The sequence below is a fragment of the Psammomys obesus genome, unplaced genomic scaffold (genome assembly GCF_907164565.1).
Source record: "Psammomys obesus unplaced genomic scaffold, mPsaObe1.curated_primary_1811, whole genome shotgun sequence".
Taxonomy (NCBI): domain Eukaryota; kingdom Metazoa; phylum Chordata; class Mammalia; order Rodentia; family Muridae; genus Psammomys; species Psammomys obesus.
Window position 1 is genome coordinate 8671695 of NW_026592666.1, and position 25406 is coordinate 8697100.

The following is a 25406-nucleotide window of genomic DNA, read 5'->3' on the forward strand; positions in this document are numbered from 1 at the left end:
TTGCCCTGTTGCTCCTCAGAATCCCTTTCAGAAAAGCTGAAGAAGTAACAATAATGGTCACACAAACACATGAAGTCCAGAGGCTAGCATCATGAAAGCACACACGATGCTTTTAAGGTGATGCAGAGGAGGATTAAGTTAGCAGACATCGTAAGAGTAGCGGGTTACCTGAAGGTGGAGGTGGTCTCTGCGGTGGGGCAGGACGTGCTGGAGGAGCAACTGGGCGGGGAGGGGGTGGCCTCTTGGGCTCTAAGGTCTGGGAAGAATCCTTCTGGGCTGCTGTCTGAGGGTCCACTGGCGAACCTAAGAAAGTGCATAGGTAAGACTAGGTGCCAACTGGATGCTCGTGAGAAGGAACATGCCTGTATAACAAATAACGACTCCATTTTTTCCTCTTAATAGAACAGCAGTCTACTATGGAACCTGCCCTCTGACCTCTTACCTGGCTGAGGTGCTGAAAGCTGACTTACTGAGGAGGACTATTAAGGGACAAAATTTACTGCTGGAGTTAAGTCATATACAACTTGCTGGCCAGCAGAGAAAAGGGAAAAAGCCCAAATAGTCAGTATTCTCATCAGACAACAGAAAATCCTGGGTTGTGAAACAGACAATTCTAACCACACAAATAAGACTGAGACAAACTCATGAGGCAGCAGCAGTGATGAGCTTCTGCTCCATTAAGAGTTCCTGTGCAGAAATCCAGCTCCTGTCTACAGGGCACTGTACATGGGCTAAGAAGCTAAACAACATGTACTGGTTAGTTCTGGTCAACTTGATTCAAGTTAGAGTCACTAGAGGAAAAAGGAACCTCAGCTGATGGATTGCCTGTGTCAGATTGGTCTGCAGGCCAATTTCCCTGATTAATGATTGATGTGGGAAGGCCCAGACCATTGTGGGAGGAACTACCCTTGGGCAGGTGGTCCAGGTGGAATGGGAAAGCAGGCTGAGCTAGCCATGGGGAACAAGCCAGGAAACAATAATCCTTCGTGACTTCTGCATCAGCTCCTGCCTCCAGTCTTGCCTAGAGCTCCTGTTTTGGCTTGATGTACTGGTACCTGTAAGCCAAATAAACCCTTTCTTCCCAAAGCTGGTTTTGGCCAGTGTATTAGTGTTTCTGTCACTGCGACAAAACACCATGACCAAAAAGCAAGTTGGGGAGGAAAGGGTTTACTTGGCTTATACTGCCATATCGCTGTTCATCACTGAAGGATGTCAGGGCAAGAACTCCAACAGGGCAAGATCCTGGAGGCAGGAGCCGATGTGGAGGCCATGGAGGGTGCTGCTTACTGGCTTGCTCAGCCTGCTTTCTTATAGAACCCAGGACCAGCAGCCGAGGGATGGCACCACCCACAATGATCTGGGCCCTCCTGCACTGATCACTAATTAACAAAATTACCTACAGCTGGGTCTTATGGAAGCATTTTTTTTTTTTCCATTAAGGTCCCCTCATTTCAGATGACTATAGTTTGTGGCTTAGCTGACATACGAGCAGGCAGCTCGTGTTTTTATCACAACAGAAAACAAACTAGGACATAATAGTTATCCAAAGTTCAAACAAACTGGCTAGACAAAATCATACAAAAACTTCAAGTAAGATACACACTCTGTGAATTCAGAGGCCCTGGAGTTCTTGCTGGCGCTCGGCTGGGTCTGATGGGAAGAGAGGGTGCACAGTACTCGGGAACTGTAGGTGACTGGCAGGGACTGGTCCGGGGTGAAGAGCTTGGAGAAGTGCCAAGGCCAGAACTTGTGGATGGCTGTAGATGCTGAGGAAGAAGCTCCTCTACTTCAACACTGTAGTCATCGACATCACCTAACAAGAGCAAGGCACCAAAGACAGCACTTTTTAATAACTTTCACAATAGGCTCTGCTGGGCTAAAAGTTAAAAGACAACTTAAATGTTAAGGCAATCCCAACACATAGGAAATAAGCACAAGGACATGTAAAACTATTTGTAAATATATATATATATAAACTATTTGTAAATATAAAAATTAGAGTCAGTGCAAATGCCCTTACAGACAACATAAAGATGTCTATCCATTAGCTGCAGCTGCACTTGGAGCTGGGCTGACCGGAAACTCTCAGTAACCTTACAACCTCACAGTAAACAAGGTTTTGGGTATCACACTTAGCCAGAAGTCTCCCACTTCAAGCCTTTTCACCCAACATAGATCCATTTCTCTGATCAGGTCTCGTCTCCACTTGTCTAAGAGTTGGAAAGTAGGGTCAGGGCACCCCAGGCAACAGGATTCACAAACCAGAACATTAGTCTTCCTTTCAAGTCCCTTTTTCTGAAGGCTATGTCACCAGGAGTCTAAGAGACACCCTTTATCCCACCTATTTCAGAAATATCCACCCTCCATCCTTCCAGCGACTGGAACACTGACTAGTCAGTTTCTCAGACTAAACAGAGAGCACAATGGTAAGTAAGCCTACCACCTTTCTGCACTGCAGATGTCCTATGGGCGGCATGTAGAACAATCTCAACAGCTCAGTACTGTCCCCACTGACAGGGCCACTTCCACTCTATGGACAGTGTACCCTCAGCTTACATGACCTCCTGCAAGTTGCTTTCTCACCACACAGCTAATGCTGTGGCAATGCATGACTGGGTAGACGGATGAGGTCCAGCACATGCCACTTTGTCTTCAGAGACCTTACTGTCATTCCACCAGCCCTTTCACAGCATCAGCCTCCTCTTCTGGACCAGTCCCTTTCAAGCAGCACCAAGCACTTTCGGCTCTCCCCATTTAAAAGTAACTGTTCTGCCCCCTACTTTTTCCACCTTCCACCCATAGCAATTTTCACCATCTGGCTTTACCCAAAATTATTCTTACAAAGGTCACGAACAGCCCCCTCACTGCTCCTAAATCAGACAAGTTTCTGTCCACATTTCTTCCCTCATCTTTCTGAGATATGAGATATCCTGGACCATTTCTTCCTGGTTTTTCATTTTAAAAAAAGTTTTCTTTATATAGTTTTTATGTGTATGAGTATTTTGTTTGCATATGTGTGTGTGTGTGTGTGTGTGTGTGTGTGTGTGTGTGTGTGTGTGTGTGTATAACAAGAATTCAGTGACTGAAAAGGCCAGAAGAGGGTGTTAGATGCCCTGAAACTGGAGTTACAGATTCACCATGTGGGTATTGAGAACCAAATCTAGGTACTCTACAAGAGCAGCCAGTACTCTTAACCACTGAGCCATCTCTTTAGCCCCTTGATTTAAAAAAACAAAACAAAACAAAACAAAACTACAAACTTTCCCATGGACTATTGCCCAACTATTCGTTACTGTGATATTCCTTACTGTGATTGTCCATGGGAAAGTTTGTAGTTTTGTTTTGTTTTTTAAATCAAGGGGCTAAACAGATAAGGACATTGCAACCATCCTGAAGATACCTGATAAGCTAGGGCCAGATGGAAGGAGAGGAGGACACCCCCTCTCAGTGGACTCGGAAGGGGGCAGGGAGGAGATGAGGGAGGGAGGGGAGGATTGGGAGGGAAAGAGGGAGTGGGCTACAGGAAAGAGGGAGTGGGCTTCAGCTGGGATACAAGTGAATGTATAAAATTATTTAAAAATAAAAATATTAATAAAAAAAAGAGTGAGTTCTAGAAGGAACCAAAAAAGATCATGGTCATAGAATTTGCAGCGCCTGCATGCACCTCTACGATGGTTAATTTTTATTTAACCTGATGGCCTCCACAGCTAGTTCAGTGGAGCCCATTTCTGGAAGTGTTTGTGAGAGCACCCAGAGGTGATTAAGTCAATGAGAACTCTGACACAATGAATTGACTAACACCCCAGTGAATGCATGAGGTAATGACAGTATTGCAAAGTGGTAAAAAGTAGAATGTAGACCTAGTGGGAGGAACTAGGTCAGTAGGAGTTTGTCTCTGGGGTCTACTTCTGCCCTGGCCTCCTCTTACACACTTTCCATTCTTCTTTGTCTCTTGTCTGCTAAGCCCAGCTTCCCCCATCTGTTCCACCTCCATAAGGTTCCTCCAAGTATATGGACCAATCAACAAGGACTGAACCTCTGGAACCATGAACTCCCCCACCCCACAAAAGAAATCCTGTCTGTAACTTGTTTCTGTCAGGGATATGGTCAAAACTAGAAAGGACAGGAACCAACAACCTAGGACACAAAAAGTACAATAGTGTGGATCAAGCAAATGACCAATATAAAAGCTAGTGATTATCCTAAAAGACACTTAACTTAAATGTGCTATCTAGCAGTGCAGAGTCAGGTATTCATTTCTGGGAAAGCTGGTGATAGAACCCAGGGCCTTAGACACACTAAACATTCACTTTATCACAGAGCTATATCTTAGCGAAACTATGCTCACATATAAAACATTAGGAAGCAAATGTACTTTCAAATAATGTTTAAGAAAACTACAATTCTCAGACAATTTGCCCCAAAATTTCAATTGAAGTAGCTATTTATATACATGGGTTCAGTTCCATATTAATGTGTTGCTAGCCACTAGGACTCTTTCAAATTTCCCTTGGAACATATCTTCTTTTGTAATTATTATAAACTCATTTTGGCAGTAAGAAGAATCATTTGGAACTTAACTATAATTATAAGCACAAACTGGCACACTCAAAATACCAATCTGTGTTTTTATCATATAATATAAACTAAAATATGCAAATGAATTTACTATAATGACAAAATAGCACATAAATTACCAAGTGTCATGTAATCGATAAACATACTCTATGAAACAAACCATTATTAGTACTGTGTTCCAGGAGAGAGAGAACGTGGGATTCTAAGTTGTTGGTGCTGAGACAAACTTTTCTAGAATGCAGAATACAACTGCTCAACATACAAACCTTCCATGTCAAAGTCTGCTGCAACCTCTGCGTCTTCACCAAGCAGGGTGGAGCTTGTTGACGAGGGCAACGTGACACTGATTTTCTCTAAACTCATCTCTTCTTCCAAATTTTTAATCCAGTCTGGACTTTTTAAAGTAATTGTTATAGTCCGATTTAATAACTAGTTGATTAAAAAAAAAGATACAGAAGAAAAATTTATTAACATGAAAACTATTGTGGGGGAAGGGTGCCTATGTTACACTATGCAGTGGCACCAACAGTTTAATTCTAGTCAAAATAAAATCTTCCACATATACTAAAAATTTCCCATGTGCAGGTTAGAACTTATGATGCCAAATAAAAGTGGTTAGGATTATTCCTTTACTCTAGCCAGTATCTCTTCCTGACCAAATACAAAGCACTGATAATCTGGTATGTGATTTTGGTTTGGATCCATACATTAAATACCTGTTCCTACACTGAAACAACCATAGAGGAGACAGAAGGCCTCACGCATGTACTTGCTCTTGTCTGGTCCTCTCTCCCTTGGCATAATGGCCCTGAGAACTGCCCCACTGTATGCTATGTGCTAACTTATGGCTTTAGCATTTCAAATGTTGGGAGAATGTTGTGTGAAGATTATTTTGAATCGTCTACAAAAATTAACTGTTTTTGAACTAGAATGGCTGCAACATGTAAAGCACATAAAGCACGGCCTTGGCTTGTGCTTTATGTTTAAAATACATTTATACATTTTAATACACTTCTATCTAATTATGATTTAATAAAACACCAACATGTTATAATCAAGTCTTATTGTCTAAAAATCATTGTTATATTTTTTTAAACTCTTCAAAAAATTTGTTGTTGGTTATAAGATTGTTCGTCAAGGACATGGAGATGATATACAAGAAAAGCTCTCACTTAAAATCCAAAACATACAACGGAACAGCTTCCTAGTTACAAGCTCCTTCATACAGTTTCAACTTTCTTTTATTTGAAGAGTTCCTCAGAAGGAAATATTTATAAATGACCTGTGTAGCTATGGTCAATACACAGTTGGCGATTCTGTGAGTAGATTCCAAAGCTCAAAGTATTATTGCTCTCAAGACTCCCTGAAGGCACAGAGGTCAGAAGCTCCTCACTTGAACGGCTTGTCTAACAGCAACTGAACTTTTTGACATCAGGTTCTTAAATCCCTTACTTGCTTATCAGGCCCAAGTATTAAAATCAATTCATCATTTTCCTATGTATTGCACAGATTTATATTTACCAAATATATTTTAAAAAAAAACACTTTAAAAAATCTGTGTGTGTGTATTTGTTTTGTTTCTGTTTATTTTTAAACACAGTCTTACTGTGTAGCCTAGGCTGACCTACAGTTCACAGTGAGGCCCCTGCCTCAGCCTCCCAAGAGCTGGCATCACAGGTGAGTGTTACCATGCCTAGATGTTTCATATTTTTCTCTGAAATGGGATAATTCCTGAAAAGCTTAGGGTTAAATTAATTAAAGGCAATACATTAGAGGTTTAGAAATGTGTAACTTCCAAAAGGGTCAACTAAATATTATCTGACATTTTTTGCTTTTTCTGATTCATTTTGATATGAATATATTAGTACTGCATTCAAACAAAGCTCAAGCAATACACACATGAAAAAACAATTTTTTTTTTCAAGGAAGCAAAGGTGAAATGACAAGAAAGGCTGTCCTGACAGAGTTGCTCACTGTTGGAGAAATGGAACCTAGAATTCAGTCTACTTTTGTCTACAGATCATATACTTAGCAATGTAGGATTTAGCTAGAAAAGAAAAACAGATTCATAAAAACTGACAGAAGCAGCATTTCACAGAAAGAAATATTACTCCAGGTCAGCAGTGAAAGTTCCCTACCAGTGACATTTCAAATCACAGACTGGAAACATCCCCAATGGTTAAATCTGAAAATGCTGCAATGCAGTATGTTTGCTCTCTGTGGAAATTATGTATCCATGCTGAAACAGGGCACCTGACACCAAAGGCTTCCCTTAGCCACCTGGGAGGTAACTCCCTGGGAATGAGGAGGGCCTTTTGTTCCTTCTGCCCTGTGCTCTTGGAAATAAAGCATGTTCTACACTTGATAACAATGTAGAGGAGCTGGAATATCTACTCTCATTTTAAATGTTATAATATTTTGCATAAATATTATTTGCATAAATATTATAGAAATCAAATTAGGCAGGAACATGTTTTCCTTTTCGTTTCTGTCAATGGTTAATATCTCTTAAGGGAAAAGTAAAAAAACCTTACATTAGGCAGAAAACTAATAAAAGGGTCAACTAAATAAAAATATTAAATAACCTTAACCTTCACACAGTTCAGTCTTCTGTTTTCCTTAACTGAAAAAAATACATTTAGATAGTCAATTTGCATGTCTGTAAAAATAAAATCTTCAGACATATTTCAAATGGTTTAGAATTACCAAATCTATCTTACCTCTTTACCATTTAGGCTCAGAACATTCAAGGCAGAGCTTCCCTCCAAAAATGTTACCCACATTTTATCTTCTACGAATCTTAAGAGAAAGAAAAGTGATACATAAGAATATAATTAGTTCATAATTATATAGACATAACTAGCTCACTCTCTAGTCACGAATGAACAGTTGGGGCAAAGAAGAACACATGATGGCCACTGGACTGGTACTTAGAGGAGGGTGTTCTTCCCACACAGCCCTGCTAGATTGCTTCCTTTATTGTTAGGAACAGAGGCAGGAGAAAGGGCCTCACTGAAGGTGTCCCTCATGCTGGAAGTCACATCTACCCACTCTGCAGTTAGGCACTATGTCTTTCCACTGTTTCAGTGACTTTCCCAAAGGCCATTTTCTTTGATTAAGAAAGATAATAGGGACTATTAATGGGAAGGAAACCCCAAACAACCCAACTTGGTCACAAGGAGCTTCAGGTTAGGGTGTTTGTTTATATCCTGGAAACAAAACCCCACTGCCCTACCTCACTATCCCCCACCTCGCCAAAGAAACAAAGGACACATTTTGAAGAGTCACTGATTATATAATGATATTTATAATCAAAGAAAAAAATGCTCATCTGTCTGATTTACAGAAGCAATTTCACAAACTGAATCTCCCCTACTGTATGGAGAAAAACCTTTCTTTCTCATGCCCAGATTCTAAAAGATTATGGATTTTAAGAATGAGAGAAAGAGAAAAAGAAAAAGAGAAAGAAAAAGAAAAAGAGAGAGAGAAAGAAAGCGAGAGAAAGAGAAAGAAAGAAAGAAAGAAAGAAAGAAGAAAGAGAAGAAAAGAAAGAGAAGAAGGACCAAGTAAAAGTGAGCCAAATTACTGTGCTCTACTGAAGCCATGTATCCCATGTATACACCTTATAATCACTTAGACATCACAATGACAACTGACTCAGCTTCTCTGGCATGAAATTATTAAGTTACAAGAGCACTGTCAGTACACAGGATGGCATTCTTCCCTAAGTACTACCAAATGGCTGGCCATGGAGGATGCCCTCTGTAAGAGTGTTCTTGGGTATCCCTACCCTGAGCTCCAAATGTCGTTTGTTCTTTGGTAGTGGCACTGTGGTCACAGCTGTAGCCTTCACATCTTCTTTACTGTCTGCTTTTGTTTATCAACTTGGTATTATCCCTGCTGTCAGAACATCCTTACTGTCCAGATACCCATGGCTTTAGAGCACAGTAACAGCGAGTTTCTCATCAATATTCTCCCTAATGTTGACAGTATTCTGAGGAAAGCTTTTAGCTTCAGTTCTGAACTAGGAAGAACCCAGTGAGTTAAAAAGGACACAAGTCCCTTCTCTTTTACCAGCCTCTTTCTTATATAATTTGGAGTCTTCCAGCTCAAAGCTGTATTTTACATTTGCTCATGAAGCTACTTGCTGCCCACTCACACATAGTTCACAGATGTTTCCGGTGGCCTAACATTTCTATACTTGCAAGGTTTACTGTCATCAGTAAATCTGGGAGATTTTACAGTGTACTTTCTAGAGCCTTAAGTTTTTAAGTCTTTTAGAAAAGAATTAATTCATCATCGCCAGGGCATGTGAGTCGAGCTCAGAAGACAGCTCTGTAAAGGTGGCTCTCTTCTTCCACCCTCACATGGATCCCAGGCCAGGTTGTGCCTCTGTTCACTGATCTTTCAGGATCAAATTTTATACCATTTTGAAGATTTAAAAGAGACTGCTCTCAAACACTTGAGCGTGGGGGGGGGGGGGTGTAAAAAAAAAACAAAAGAAAAAACAAGGATCTGAGGTAAGTCTAAACACATTTTTTTCCATTTGCTCAGCCTCTGCTCCCTGAAAGGACCTGCTGTGTCTCAGGCTTACTTCCACTCTACAGAAACCACCCCATCCGCATCCTATGGAGACAAAGCCACTATGATGACATTCCACAAAGATAATAAGCACACACCATGCCTAAGTTCTCCTCTGCATTTCTATACTGCCTTGTATAGAGGTTTGCCCAACGAGTACAAATAAAACACACCCTAAAAAGCACATGAATACCATACAAAGTAATTATGTACCACTCATTTCCAGATGGAATTAAAAGACACACATGAAATTCAATTTCTCACAACAGTTGTACATGTGAAAGAAGACAAAAAAAACACTGTTAAAATAAGAGGCATATAGTTTTGTAAATACAGGGACCCAAGACTCAAACAGATAGCTCCTACTACTTACCATGTTTCTGCTGTCTGGAAACTGAACATTTACCATTTATAATGACCTTAAACACCAGATTTCTTCAGCTCAGAGAAAAAAAAATCCCTCTAGGTTATTTACTTATTTAAAGGCAATTATTTACACACTTTCTATGTAGTGCCTTGAACTCATGATCCCCTTGCCTCAGCCTCTTGGACCCTGGAGTACTGGTGGGTGTACACCATCAAGCCTGCTCCCTTTACTTTTCTCTCCTTAAAACACTAAAATTGCCATCCACAGCTTCACTCTCACACAGAGCTTGCTACATTGCTCCTCTGTAGAGGAAATCTTGCAGAAGTCATTCCTGAGCTCAAATCTTTGTCTTCAATTGTTCATGTAAAAGTTTCATTATTCACTTTAAGTTTTCCAAGTAGAGAACTTAACTTCAAAACCCACGAGTTCTTGAATAACATCCTAAGTATGGCTCTTTAGTTTGGGCATGTCATTCTTACACACTAGTCGGTCAGTACATAAGGCTTTCCAGTGTAGAAACTACTGCTTATATGCACTCTGGTTGCAGACCCCTCACTCACCTTATGAGTATAACTTCCCCAAAGTGTGCAAACTGCTGCAGAAGCTCATCAATCAAAGCATCATCAAAAAAAGTATTTTCTTGTGCAGAACTTTTGATTGAGACCAGCACTGTGCCATCTGGTGGACCCTGGACTGCAATGACTTCTTTATAAATTTTTTGTCTCTCTTCAGCTTCAACTTCAAAGATATCTATATCAATCAGGGCAACGACGGGCCTTAAGGCACAAAGCAAGGTAGCTGTATTAGGAATATTTCTAAAGGGACTTATTTCTAACAAACTTCAAGCATCATTAGAAAAACTGTTTAAACCTATGGTCAGACGTCTTCAGCTCAGCTCTCCCATAGTGCAGCAAGGTGCCAGGGGTCCATGTATAAAGGATTTTGCTTTCATCTTGAAAACTAGCATTCAGAAGATCTAAATCTTCAGCTGAAATCAGAATAAAAGAGAATCTGAGAGAAGCCACTTGTGTAGGACATCTGACATGAATAAGTGCCTACTTCCTTTAGAACCTTACAACAGTCTGAGGCTAAAATGCCAAAAGCCTGGAAACAGGCAGCCTAGACATCTTTAAACTAGAAATATATATATCTGGTCAAGTTATCTTATTTTTCCTTGGGAAGAATTAGTATGTTGCTTACTTCTGACATTACTTAAGGCCTGGGACTAAACAATGTTTCATAGAAGTTTAATAGCTAAGTGGTCATTCAAAAACAACAATTTTAGGACTGCAATCAGAAATTCTACAAAATGTTTCTTCACTTTACATGAAATTATGTCACTAAAACACGTACACAAAATATTTTTAAAGTGTTTGTTTTATGCTAGGTAACGTTTGTATAAAAAAAGCCCTGGTTGTTGCTTAATATTTATCACTGCTTTCTTCCTTCTCAGAAACTCACATTAATTTCCCTAAATAAAAAGTCCACTCCTAACCTGATCTGTCAAAAGGCCACTTCCTCCTCCTCCAGAGGACACGGTCTGTCCACGCAGGGGTACGGCACTTCTCACTGGTGTCATAGTCTTCAGAAAACAAGTCATATTTATAGGTTGGAGCAAATGTTACTTTTCCCTCTAAAAATCCTCTAAAAATCTAAAATAAAAACAAAGTTATTTCAAAATATGTTTTTACTTAAATTGTAATTTTTTGAGAATCCACATATGCAATAAAACATGATCATATTCACCCTCTGTTTCTCCCCTTCAACCCTCCCCCATTCTCTACAGTATCATGTCATCTTTTTTGATAACTCATTAAATCCAATTAGTGCTATACATCCATTAGAGCAGCTCTCAACCCTTCTAATGCTAAGACCCTTTAACACAGTTCCTTATCTTGTGGTGACTGCCAGCCATAAAATTATTTTGTTGCTCCTGTTATAAGTCATCATGTAAATATCTGATACGTAACTTTTTATTTTTATTTATTTGATATGTGACTCTTAAAGGTGTCCTGACACACAGGTTGAGAGCCACTGTACTTGAGCATAAAAAAACTTACCAGTGGCCCCACCCTTAGAAAAATGATTCTCCCTCCCCCACCAACTATCAACTGCCAAACGCTCCCCCAGAATGGGTGGGGCCTAGAGATCATCCAGCTGCAATTCTAGCTAGCCTAGTCTTTTTTTTTTATTATTAACTTTTTTAAATTTAATTTAATTTTTTTTATCAGTTTCATTTTATTAACTATGTACCCCAGCCGTGTCCCGCTCCCTCATTCCCTCCCAATCCCACCCTCCCTCCCTCATCTCCACCCTGCCCCTTTCCAAGTCCACTGATAGGGGGGACCTCCTCCCCTTTCATCTGATCCTGTTTTATCAGGTATCTTCAGGACTGGCTGCAAAGCCCTCCTCTGTGGCCTAGCAGGACTGCTCCTCCCTTGGGGGGTGGGGAGGTCAGAGAGCCAGCCATTGAGTCCCTGTTAGAAATAGTCCCTGTTCCCCTAGCCTCGTCGTCTTAGGTGTTAAGCAGGTGCTACAGCTGCTACGGTCATGACTGCCATAGCCACGTGTCACAGCACTCCCCTCATCTGCTGTCCTTCCATCTCTTTCTTCCTCATCTTCTGAGATGGTCCCTGGAAGCTGGTGGTGGTTAATATGGATCACTGGCTAAGGGCTGAGCATTCAGTGTCTTATTTGCAGCACTCTGGCAGTTATGTGTCTCTCCACTGACAACTAATACTACAAGGAGTAGCTTCTCTGACCAAGACTGAGAGTAACCCATGTCTGCTGTGCTGGGAACTGAGCTGACATGAATTTGTTTTCTGTGTGTTTGTCTTTGCATATGTGTGCTAGTGTTCATGGAGGCCAGAATTGGGCTTTGGCTCCATCTCCCTAGTCCTATATTTTTACATTTATGTGCTGGATAAGCTCATATAAAATATCTATTCAGTGAACACTAACAAAAATTTTTTAAATAAGCAAAAACCCACAGACCTAAAATGTAACCTTTTCCCTATCACTTAACTGTCCAATAATGAAAATTTAAAACATAAATAAGGAAAACCACCCTGCTTTATGAGATATTCAGAACTCTATGGAAAACTGGGATTGTAGTTTAGAAGTAGAGCACTTGCTTTGAAAGCATTAGGACCTAGGTTCAATCCCCAGTCTTGCCCTATCTTAAAAAAAAAAAAAGTAGAAGATGGTATTTGGGAATCATCTAGCCTGATATACTCTCAAATAATGGAGCTGTCATCTGCAAAGCTGAAGTAGTCACCAAGGTATAAGAATCCAAGCTAGACAGTATACCAGGTTACCAGGAGCTCCAATCACTTCTGTTTAAACTGAGATTCCACATTATCATCATCACCTAAAATTATGTCTTCTGTTTAAAATTGTATATAAATATATAAACACACACACACACACAATATATGCATTCTTTCCTAGAAAGAATTATAATTTTTTTAAATCTTCTCTTCCCCTTATTTTTCTTTCCTCTTTCAAGAAAGTATAATTCTGTATGTTTACCTACGGATATGCATAAGCAGCTCCCAGTAAATACAGAAATGGAATAAGAAAATGTTTAATTGTCAAAATTCATATCCTTTTACAACTGTTGTTTACTATGTGTATATTTATAATTTTATGTGTGAGTATGTTGAATGAGGAATATGTGCCACAGTCCACATGTGGAGGTCAGAGGACAACTTTTTGGAGTTGTTCTTGCCCTCTATCTCAATGAGGCGGGATGTATCTGGATTCTGCGGTTTTACTCCGGGCTGGCTGGTCCACGAGCTTCTGGCAATTGGCTGGCCCTCTTGTGCCGGCCTCCCTTCCTGAGGATCGCAGGTGCCCACTCCACACCAGGGCTCTCACCTGGGCTTTCTGTGTAGGTTCTGAAGATCAGACTTAGATCTCCAGGATTGCACGGCAAGTTCTTTAACTCCCTTCCCATCTCCCTGTCCCCCAAATTCTCTTCTTTTCCTTCTCTCTATCTGAAGAAAAACAAACATATCTCTTTTTCTTTCCGTGCATCTTTTTATGCCTTTTTATGTCTCTGTGTGCACCGTGTAATGTGCCGGTGCCGGCAAAGGCCAGAAAAGGACACTGGACCTGGAGTTACAGGTGGTTGTGAGCTGCCCAATGTGTGCTGCTGGGCACTGAACCTGAGTTTTCTGTAAGTGCTGCAAGTGCATTCAAAAGGTCCCTTTGTAACACAATTATCTTATCAGTATGTATTTACCTGCCCTGCATTTTTCTGATTGATGAGTTGGTCTCCAGCTATAAGAGAATCCCAATTTTGCTGTCTTATGAGCTCTTTAACCTCTTCATTAGGAAGATCAATTCGATAGTTGAAATCACCACACCAAAATACATAGTCATGGGAAAACAGCATCCTTCCCTGGAAACATGAGATGGCATTTGAAGTTCAAAATACTATTTCAATGTGCTTCCCACTGTTTCTTTGCTTCAGATATGCTTGCCACTATCAACACTGTTTTTGTGAGCCCAATAGTAACAAGACAAAGTAGATGAGTACTGTTGACATTTCTCAAAACTGCTTTAAATCTTCGAAACTGCTGGCAGAAAATATAAATTGAAATATACATTTCAAAGGTTTATCTTAAAGAATAAACAGCAGAAGCTTACCATAGGAAAACTCAATTTTCGTGCTATTTCTACAAAATCTTCATTTCTCTCTTTGACTTGTGACTGCCCTGCAGCAAAGTGGCTACAGACAAAGCAAAGGCTGGTAGTATGGAAGAGCATTCGAATTGCAACTGCTCCCTTATTTCCAGTTGCACCTCCCATCCCAGTCTTCACAGTATCAACTGCAACATCCCTTTAAAACAGAAAGAACGAATAAATGGAAGAGATGACATTGCACACTCTAGGACATTTCTTGTCATTTAGTGAGAAGTGCCACAGGAGAGTGTCTGTTACTGACCTGATAAAAGGAGCATGTTGTGGTCTGATAAAAACGAACAGGCAGACACCCACCAACTGCTCTGAAGCCAGCAGAACGTACTTGTTGTCTCTGGAGATGGTCTTCTGCAGCTCCACTGCCCACAGCTTCTGGTTTGTTGTGCTACCAAAGTATTAAAGAGGAATCTTTAGGAAGACACCGATTTCTTAAAAAGGAGAAAATTTCATGCAAACTGTTTTTTGTTCCCTTTAAAAAGAAAAACTTACAGCTTAGCAAAAATAATACAGCATTTCAAACATCTACAGCTCCTCCAAAAGGAGATATAGGTTTAGTGAGATAGCACACCACATAAAGGTGTCACTGCAAGCCTGACAACCTGCGCTCAATCCCCACGACCATTGGGGAAGGAGAGAACTGACCTCTGAAGTTATCCTCTGACCTCTGCATGCACACCACTGCACATGTGTGCCTTCATACACACAAACACACACAAATAAACAAGTAATGCTAAAATAAAAAGCCTACCAAGAAACCAAGGAGTTCAGAAGTAATATGGTGCACGCCTGTAATCCCAGCACTCCGGGAGGCAGAGGCAGATCTCTGAATTCGATATTAGCCTGGTGTACAAAGTGAGTCCAGGACAGCCAAGGCTACACAGAAAAAACTCGTCTCGGAAAACAGAAAAACAAAACAAAACCAAACAGCAACAAAAACCAAAGGCAAATGACTTACTAAATGACATGAGGTGACTTGGATAGCACTTTAGTTTCAAGTCTTATTAGGCTAATGAAGAAACATACTTCTACATATCACCTTATCTCATCCCCTAGTTTTCTTATTTTCATGAATTTAAGTTTTGTTTATTTACAAACTGTGTGTGTGTGTGTGGGTGGGTGTATGTGTGTAAGTGCATGTCAGGTATGTGTAGGTATCTGAGGAGGACAAAGAAAACCTGGAGACAGAGTTACAGGCTGTTGTGAGCCCCCCTTTTTGGGTGCTGGGAACTCAATACTGGTCCTCTGGAAGAGCAACAGGAGATTCCCCTAAACTATTCTTTTTTAATTAAATTTTTTTTCTTTTAAATAATTTATTATGAAAAAATTAAAAAGCCTAAAATTGGTAAAGTAAGTCATCATATACCAGAATTTAGCTTCAAAATCTCTCTTCCTCCTTCTTGCCCTCTTTCTTGTAAATATGGGATATTTTAGAGCAAATCTAAGACATGTAGCATTTCACTCATGATAATTGTGTCTTTAATACAATGGACATTTTTATCCTTAGTTAAAAGGATTTAACCACATTTAACCACAGTACCATCATTACAACACCCTTACTATCACCCAATATGCATACTAAATACTAAGTTTAAATTAGTATTTAAACTTCCCTTATTTCCTAAAAATAAAAGTCTTCTTGCAATTGATTTGTTTCTTAGAAGAGGCCAATGGTTTCAGCGTGTGTTACTGGCCACGTCTATTAACTCTCTTAGTCTCAATGGTCCCCCACCCTCCTTGTCAATTCACATGCATAATGGAAATTACAAAAACAAGAACCAGACCACTTGCCTGTAAAATGTCAGCAGTCTACATCTGGCTAATGTGTTCTTATGGTGTCTCAGCTTGTCCCTGCATAACTCATTTTGTCCTTTACGATGACTAGTAAAGCAACTTGATTAAGCAACAAGCTCAGTTTTATCTGTGTATTTCTTTTGGCCAAAATTGGGCTAACACACTCTTTGTAGAGTTGCTCATGACTGTTCTTCTGGGAATATCAATCAACATCACTTACTGATGGTCAGTGTACAGATCTATTACTAATTAATAGCTGTAAAATGTTCATTTTGGAACAGTACAACACAGGCAATTGTAACTAAGCTTCAGAAAGAACTGATCAACTACTCAGTTATCCTGCAATGCAGTCACAGAACAAAGGCAGGGTAAATGTTTCTTTGGTTTTTGTGTTTTCAAAGTACTGAGTTTGAACCTCAGAGCCTCCAATTGGGAGAAAAATGGTTTTTGTTCTTCTTGTTATTCCAGGTCACATAAATACTAAGCAAGAATAAAACCTTACAGCCACCTCACTTAGATCATGTGCCATACTGTCTCCAAATAAAACTCTCCAACAGTATTGCCAAAACTGTGATGCAGATTCTGGAAGATCATTTTCTTCAGGTCACTCCTCAAGTTATCTCTACAATGAACCCTACCCTGCTTCGACTCCCCCCCCCCACTTCCACAGACTCCACCTTATTTAGCACATTTCTAACATGCTCTGCCACCTATTTATTAAACTTCCTAGCACTGTCTGTATATTCTCAATAGAAGACAATCTCCATGCAGACAAGGATGTTTGTCCTTTTTACTCGTTCAGATATATCTTTACCATTTAGAGTAACATGATCAATAGATGCTGGTTAAAGAAATGTAAAAAGAAAACCCACCACTTTATTAAAGAAAAGTCTTTAGGAAAGATTTCCTTTATTTAGGAAAACAATGAATGAATTTCTTTAGTATCAGGGACCCGAAGAGTATGTACTTTCAAGAAAGATATTCCAATAGCAAAATAAGCGACTTAAGACAGATTTCTTTTCTGTTTCCTTAATTAAACTATTACTTACTTCAACTAAGAAAATAATTGCTGTTTGCAAGACTGATGACTACACTACATTTCAGTCCACAATTTCCTTCTGAAATCTCTTAAAATCTCACAAAAGATGGGCAACTGCTCACCTTTAAAAGCAAGCACACTTTTTAAAAAATAGGGTACCAAAGATTCCATTTTGCTCATATACTTTGAATCTGTTATACGGCTTTAGATTAGCAGTACTCCCGTGAGGTCTGGAGAAGTTCTTGGAACATTTCCTAAAGGAACAGAGTTACTACTATTTTCCCAGTGTAATACACGTCCTTTGTGTTGAGTGACGTTTTCAAAACTATACTTCGTGGAAATGTTAATGATTTCACCCGAGTTAGAACACAAACTACCCTAGAAGTCAATATACCCCTCACTGTTGTGCACTGACCACCGAGGAGCAGCCATTTCCCTCCCACGCCAACACTCTCCAGGAGCTACTGACGCAACCCAATGCCGCGAGGCTTCAGTTACCTTTCTGTATTTCTTACAGTGATGATGAATGAAAGCCTTTTACAATGGGCGGTCCACTTTATTATCTGAGTTTTCTATACAGACTGTTTTTGAGATATAATTGGTTAGAATGACTTGTTACAAAAGTGTTTGCAATGCCGGGCAATGGTGGCACACACCTTTAATCTCAGCACTTGGGAGGCAGAGGCAAGCAGATCTCTGCAAGTTCAAGGCAAGTCTGGTCTACAAAGTTAGTCCAGGACAGCCAAGGCTACACAGACAAACCCTGTCCCAAAAAACCAAAAAGAAAAAAAAAAAAGGACTATGCCAAGGTAAAAGACTTAACACATTTAGTGCAATAAAAGCACAAAGAGCCCAGATTTTTTGGTTCTGTTGTTCTCCAGCCAAGGACCATGCATGGAGATAACCTAAGACCCCTGTACAGATGAAGCCCATGACAGCTCAGTCTCCAAGTGGCCTCCATAGTAATGGGAACAGGGACTGTCTCTGACATGAACTGATTGGCCTGCTCTTTGATCACCTCCCCCTGAGGGGGGAGCCACCTTACCAGGCCACAGAGGAAGACAGTGTAGCCACTCCTGATGAGACCTGATAGGCTAAGGGTCAGAGGGAAGGGGAGGAGGGTTTGGAGAGGGACATGGGAGGAGATAAAGGAGGGACGGTGGGATTGGGAGGGAACAAGGGAGGGGACTACAGCTGGGCTACCAAGTGAATAAACTATTAATTTTAAAGAGAAAGCACAAGTAGCTCACTAATCAGCGCTGGCTGTGCTCAGCAGTTCCCAGCACTGGCTACTTCTGCAGGGCAACCACGCTCAGCTTCCAGCACCCAGCATGCTGCCTCACAACCATTTGGAACTCCAGTTTTATGAGAACCTGAGGCCCTCTTCTGACCTCGGCAGGAGCCTGCACGTGGTACACTTATATACACACAGGTAAAACAGTCATACACATACAAACAAATCTGTTTTTTAAAAGCTCACTAACAAGGTTTCAGATTCCATTTTCAAATAATCTTTAAGAGGCACTACCATTTGTTAAGTTTTGATATAGTACCTGTCAGAGAAGACATTCTCTAGAAAAGTTATTAAAATGTGTTTTTTCTTCACATAATTCACTCCTTTCAACACTGCAGCACAATACAGAAGTCCATGAAATATATGTAAGAATCCAGCTTTCTTACTAGACACATTAAAGCAACTTGTAAAAACTGTAAAACATGCTTCCCAGTAAACTTCTGATTAGAAATGTTAAGAAGAAGGAAAAACCATTTATGTTAGCTGTGCTAGGGTCTCTATTGTTCCTGTGCTTATTTTAAAAGTTATTTGTGTGTGTGTGCACATGTGCGTGTGTGTGCATGGCTATGCACACCTCAGTGCACATCTGAGTCAAAGCCAGAGCTGGCTTCACCTTCTACTTTTTATGTTGGTTCCAGAGTCAGGTCATCAGGTTTGGTGAAAAGCCATCTTGCCAGTTCCTATTATTTTAAAATAACTGCTTATAATTTTTCAGTCTTAACTTCTAATATAAAAATTAACACTTTAATTTTAGAAAGATTCCTATCAAAAATATTGAGAACTGCTATTTACAATTTAAAAAGTACCTTTCCACATACTTCTCAATGTCAACTTTGTAATGACAACTCATTTACTGTCTCCCAGTGCTGCTATCAAGCTAGCTTACCTTGCATTCACAATGTTCCCAGCATTCAACTCCACCATTTCTTCAAAGCCAATTGCAAATATATCAGTTGGTTTACTTCTTTTATCTACAATTAAGCATTCAAAAATATCTTTAAATATAGCACTGCTCAAATGACCTTACCCAGATCACATGACAGCCCCAGATCACATAGAAATCTTTTTTGTGTGTTTTGAATTTAAGCAAATTTATATTAACAGTAAAAATTTAAAAAAAAATTAAAAAGAATAAAAATTCATCAGTGAGCTACATTACTTTAAACTTAAGTCTCTTTAAGATTATTCTGAAAATCCTTAAAAATTAAATAAATCACTTGAAACCAACTTAAAATTTGTGCCACTAACAAGAGAGAAACAGCCACTTCTCAAAGGTGAAAATGAATCAAATCTGCAGAGTTAAAAGAATTATTCTGTCTGCTACAAGAATTAAGTATGTGAAAAAAAACCTATCATGCTGTTTTTATTATTATTAATCATTCTATTATTATCCCTCTTTTCCAACTTGGATTAATATAACTGAAAATGGCTCAATTTTAACAAAATGTTTGAAAGAAATTCCAAAAGATAAGATGTGATTGAATAAAAATTACTAAGAAAGGAAAGTTTCTATTTAGCAAACTTTCCCATACATAGCACCTTTATGCATAATGCTGGTAATAACAGAATATTTTTAAGGAAAGGTTAAGTGGATTCTTAAGTTCCTGACTCTAATTACTATTACAATGTTGGACACTTCTGCTATCAATAGCTCGGTGGCAGAATATCCGCAATGAACAACCAAGTTTTTTTTTTTTTTTTAACTTATTTTGTGTGTGTACCTGTGTGGGCTTATGTGCCCCGCATCTGTGCAGGTGCCGCAGAGATTCTACAACAGAATTTAGCTCTCCAGGCCGCTTTCACAACCAAGTTACCATAATTTCTATAAGACTTCTCACAACCTACCCTGGAAAATGAGCCATCCTGGGCTTAAATAATAGAGTACAAATGATCAACTACAAAATAATCTTGGTTCATGTCTACTCAAATAAAAACGGAAGTAGTTTTTTTTTTTTTTCTTATATATGTGGCTGCCTTCAAAGATGTCTCCATCCCAATTTCCTGAGAAACAATTGGCCAAAAAAGAAAGAAAAAGGACTTCTGCTTCTGTTTGTTTTGTTTTATGAACCAAAACAAACTTTTACTATGTAAAACAAAGTTTTACTATGTAGTCCAGGCTTCCCAAGAAATTAAAGAAATCCTCCTGTCTCAGTCTCTGGAGTGCTGGAATTAGATATAAACCACCATACCCAGCTCTACCATCTTTCTTTTTAACTAAGTAGAAAATATCTAAAAATAAAGAGTGAAGTAAGCTTTTTATCAGACTTGAGAAATGTTGGCTTTTAAACTACTAAAAGAAGCTTGAGTTTCTTTTCCAAACTGTGAAGTGTCACATTCCAGTCAAGACTTTAATTAAACCCCTGAAATAAAAATCCAACCTTGAAACTCCTGGATGCCAGCTAACTTGGGAGCATCAAGAAGCCAGTCCGTGAGTGTCTGGTTCTTAAATGCTATGCTGCGGAACTGCTTTCCACCGTTCACATTCCAGGTTCCAACACATACTCGAATCTTCTTGGGTTTTGAATACTTGTAGAAATTCTCACACATGTTCTTTAAGACTTTGGAAGATGCTAATTAAAAATAAAATTCAAGAGAATGTTAGCTGCAGTAAACCATTTGTAAAAGTATTTTTCATCAGCAGATGGTATCTGGAATACACAATTACTGTCACAAGCACAAATAAAACGCATGCGCAGGCACAGGAAGAGATCAGCCTTAAATGCCAAGCCCAGCCGAAGGCATTAACCACACTGAATAAATGAAATTAAAGACTGGACATAAAAACTATTTCAGAATGACTGTAGAAACATAAAGCATGCAAGAGGAACCGTTCTAGTTCAATGGTATGCTGGTTTATAATACATAAAACTTAAAAGCTGTATTTTTTTAGCAATATAGCAACTGACTTAAAATTTTATTAAGAGGCTGGTAAAAACATAAATTTCATTTCCCCCTAAACAAAAACACTTTAAAACATACAAATTTAGGATTCAAATTACTGACAGGTGGGGCTTGATGAACAATGACTCCCTCACAAAAATGAGCATTAGGGAAGAAAATGAGATGCTGGAATGAAATCACTACTGAATGCTTCCCATCTCACTGAGAGGAGCTCAAGTGCTTAGTAGTGTCCTGAAGGGGTCTCTGGTTTCTCTGTCCTCATCTTCAGCCCCTCTCCGTTCACTCACCACCCAGCCACAGGCCTGCTTAGCAGGCTTGCATCTATTACATAGCATTCAGCCTGCAGTTCCCACAGCCTATAACACTCTTCCCTTTATCCTTCAGCTCTTTAATTTCAAAAAGGCCCCTCTGCCCCTGGCTAAAACTGCACAATGCCTTTCAGAACCCACTGTCCTCCTTTGCTTATTTTAATATAATCTTTCATATTTTACAAAATAACCTCATTTTACTATGCTATTTATTAATTTATGATATTCAAAACTAGCAGTGTCCTGAGCACCTGAGATTGGGAAAGATCAGTGACATATTAGTGTCATGAAAAGTATTTTTGACCTGGGAGCTGTCTGGGAACTGGAGATTATTTGAATGATAACCATATCTTCATTTTCTTAAGAGCATATATACATATATACACACACACACATTTCTAACCTTCCTGTTTGGTTTAATTGTCAACAGCAGTGACTGGGTGCTAACAAAAGCAGATCATCTGCTCTGTCCTCAGTACAGACAACAGAAAGCTGACAACAACCAGCAAAAACCAGTCTGTTAAATTATGATGGACATCACTGGATTCTAAAGTCATTGTCACTGTTACTATGAAGACAGCAATAAAAATCCACTCGATGTCAAGATGTCAATTCTGTGACTGCATAGCTTACAGAATTGAGCAAAAACAGTAACGCCATGTGAACAAAACCAGGCTGCTGTGTAGTTTGAATTAATAAGGTCAGCTCACTTCACAAATAGAATGAGAAGGTAAAGTATAAGTCTAGTTTATTCTTACCATGTTGGCATCTTCATGTGTTTACAGAAATGAGTCTGCTAAAACTACAAATGTCTGTCTAAACACCATACCCTACAGAAATGGTGCTCATTACATAACCCACAGCACAACCAAGTGTTCCCTCCCCCACTTTCCTTTAAAACAAAACAGCAATAGTTTCTCAGAAGAGCCATACTGGTAATCAGGCAAAATGTCATAGGAAAGGAAGAAAAGGTATTGATTTTCAGCTAAATTTCTTGCAATACTTGTACTTTGTCCTGTTTGCTACAGATTCACCTTTAAAGATAAAACCTACAGAGAATAAAGAGATGAGATGGCAAGGAAAAGAGGAGCCATTTTAAGTACTATCAATGTGCCTGCTCTAACTTGGGGAACCAATGCTGCTGTTTAAAGTGAAAAGGTTTCAGATCTTATTTTAGTGCAGGTCTGCAGTTATTGAAAAAAAAAAAAATCATCCACAAAGTAAGGGAATGAGCCAGCAACTTCTGTGAAAGGCAGTGCTGAGTACTTATAAACAGCATGGATGGTATCTGAATCAATGCAAGACAGTCATGTTCAGACCCTTTCCTGCAGCCTATGAAGACAAAGATCTAAAAATGACAATGCTCAAGCAAATATAAAGTGAGGTTTAATCTAGCTGAAGTATCTCTCATTGGAATATGCCTATGATTCAAGAAGAGAAAGAATCCTGTATATTTCTTCCGGAATAAAGTACTTACTTTCTGAAAACTGAGTAAAAAAAAAATATTAATTTATCCTGTAACGTGAAGGTAAAATTACATCTGTGTGTACAACATCAGCTTTAGAAAAATAAAGAAAAGGTTGCTTTTATTTATACATTGATTTTTCTATACTGTACCTGACTGTAATGTCTGTTCAGAAACTACGGATGCATCAAGAAGAAAACAAAGAATCATTAGTAAATCAACAAGTTACATTTAAAACCTATTGTGTTACCTTAAAAACATCCTGAGATGGCCTTACTTATTTCTTTCAAGTTGACAACTTGAATTTGCTTTTGACACTATAACAGCAATAACAGTAACTGATACAAACCCATGTATCTGAGGAAATCCTGTACTGACTCAATGATGTCCACTGCTTCACAATGTGAAAGTCGTCCTCTTCCAGATGCTCGTGTGTGTGTGTGTGTGTGTGTGTGTGTATACATGTGTATGTTTGTATGTGTGTGAGAGAGTGTGAGCATGAAAATCTAAGAGGCTAATGGACACCAAAGACATGGAATGGAGTATCGTAACACATAACTTTTAATATTCTTTTTCTGGGACTCACCAATCGATAAGTGCTTCAAGTTTAGTTATAATAAGACAAGTGCATCCTAAAAAACATGAACTGCAGTATGCAAATTCCCATGGCTGTAAAGGCTTATGGGAAAAATGGGGTTGGGCTTCACACATAAAAACTTCAAAAGTGACACATCAAAGAAGACAGGAACCTAATTTTAAAAGCAGCATAGTACTATATATGTTAAATGGCTATGAAATGCATGACTATACAATAGTAAGGCACTAGGTATTTAAAAAATATGAAGTTGGCTTATAGAAATGGCCATCAGAGGGGCATAGCAACTGTAGCAAAAGTGCTATCAGAAAATGGATGAGAAGATGAAACATCAGATGTGAGTGGTTATGGCTCAAAACACATATTGAACTACAGAAGGGAAGATGTTTATGGTATGGACATATGGCTATGCACGTTTTATATATCTGTACCCATACTGGTTCTGTTGGGTAGTTTTTTTGCATTTGCCTAATGTTGCTTGCCAGCAAAATCACGCATAAGCTCATGCAAAATTGGCATCATGTTCACATCATTACCTAATGTATCACCACACTGGAGCAAGTTCTCTCTCAGTCTCAGAACAAGCATGGCAGTAGAGCTGACTACTTTTGAGAGGCATATTACACATGGAGAGATGTGCAAGGAACTAGACACCTGATGCTTAGCTTAGAGAGTTACTGAGCGTCTTTGCTTGTCCTTTTCCTTCACACACTTACTTTCAATTGTTGCTTATTAATGCCTCCACATCAGAGTAGGCACAGGTGGAAAGAGGTGACAAAACAGAAATCAGTCAGTCTTACTTCTGAAAGCCAGGAAGAAGTCTGAAGTTCAAAGATGTAGTAAGTGTCAGACTTTTTTTTTTTTTTTTTAATTTTAAGAGTTTTGAGTAGGCCCCATCCCCCAAGCCTATTTATACATTCTGGAGGAGCTGCTTGTAATGAATGGCCTTCACAGGAGAAATCTGACAAGCTATGATCTCCTGTAAGGTCAGTCTCAAGATGACATTTCTGGATACAGAAAATGTCCTGTGTGGAGTGCGTGTTGGAAGCTTTGGGCCTAACAGGAAAGAAGTCTACAGTGCTATAAAGTTCTAATAGGAAAAGAGTGTAACAAAAAAAAAAAAATCTAAGTGAACCTGTCAATTATACCTCAATAAAGCTGGGGAGGGGCAGGAAGTCTAATGTATTACAGAACAAGAATGTTTAGTTTCCTCATAATATTGCTTTTGTGTACTCACTAATATGAGAAATTCAAATTTTTTAAAAAGCATACAATAAAAGGTAAAAAGCTATCTTAAAAGCCATATATTTATGTGAAATATTAAAATGGATAATAGCAGTTAGTGGTCAATAAGAAACACTACTTTAAACCATTACTATTACTTAAGCCAGCTCAAACAATAGCAACCAAAGTTAGGACATGATTACAGAAAGACTTGTGGTGTTTATGAAAACTAACCAATGTAGAACAGGTTTCCTCAAGGAAGCATTGCCTGTATAGCTGGATATATACACGATGTGCTAGCTCACAGTCGATGGAACCCTGCCTTGCATCAGGTTAGCAGCACTTATACACAGCCCCAGTCACAATCTACAGAAGAAAGTACGCATAGCGTTCAGAACTAAACAGCCAGTTTGTGGCTAAGAATCACTCACAGTATTAACACCTGACAAGAAAAAAAGCTTCACTGGAGAATGCTATTTCAAAAAACCCCAACTGTACAGAAATTCCTTCTAAAATTATTTAAATCAACTATAGCCTAAAAAGTACTCATGAGGTT

General features: G+C 39.1%; 1 protein-coding gene across 10 annotated transcripts in view; it reads right to left on the reverse strand.

Annotated features, from left to right (window-relative positions):
- Positions 1–25406, reverse strand: part of Synj1 (synaptojanin 1) — an 80242-nt gene that overhangs the window by 14184 nt on the left and 40652 nt on the right. For 5 of the 10 annotated variants that reach the window (XM_055614955.1, XM_055614962.1, XM_055614961.1 and 2 more), the window contains exons 13-25: positions 23184–23207; positions 20736–20927; positions 19244–19328; positions 14478–14618; positions 14180–14372; positions 13773–13931; positions 11022–11178; positions 10397–10514; positions 10087–10302; positions 7299–7377; positions 4845–5007; positions 1604–1813; positions 169–303 (exon numbers count right to left, since the gene is read on the reverse strand). In XM_055614955.1, coding sequence (XP_055470930.1) covers positions 169–303; positions 1604–1813; positions 4845–5007; positions 7299–7377; positions 10087–10302; positions 10397–10514; positions 11022–11178; positions 13773–13931; positions 14180–14372; positions 14478–14618; positions 19244–19328; positions 20736–20927; positions 23184–23207 — 1872 coding nt within the window. The remainder of the gene's footprint in view (positions 1–168; positions 304–1603; positions 1814–4844; positions 5008–7298; positions 7378–10086; positions 10303–10396; positions 10515–11021; positions 11179–13772; positions 13932–14179; positions 14373–14477; positions 14619–19243; positions 19329–20735; positions 20928–23183; positions 23208–25406) is intronic. The other 5 variants (XM_055614956.1, XM_055614957.1, XM_055614963.1 and 2 more) reach the window with 1 other exon arrangement.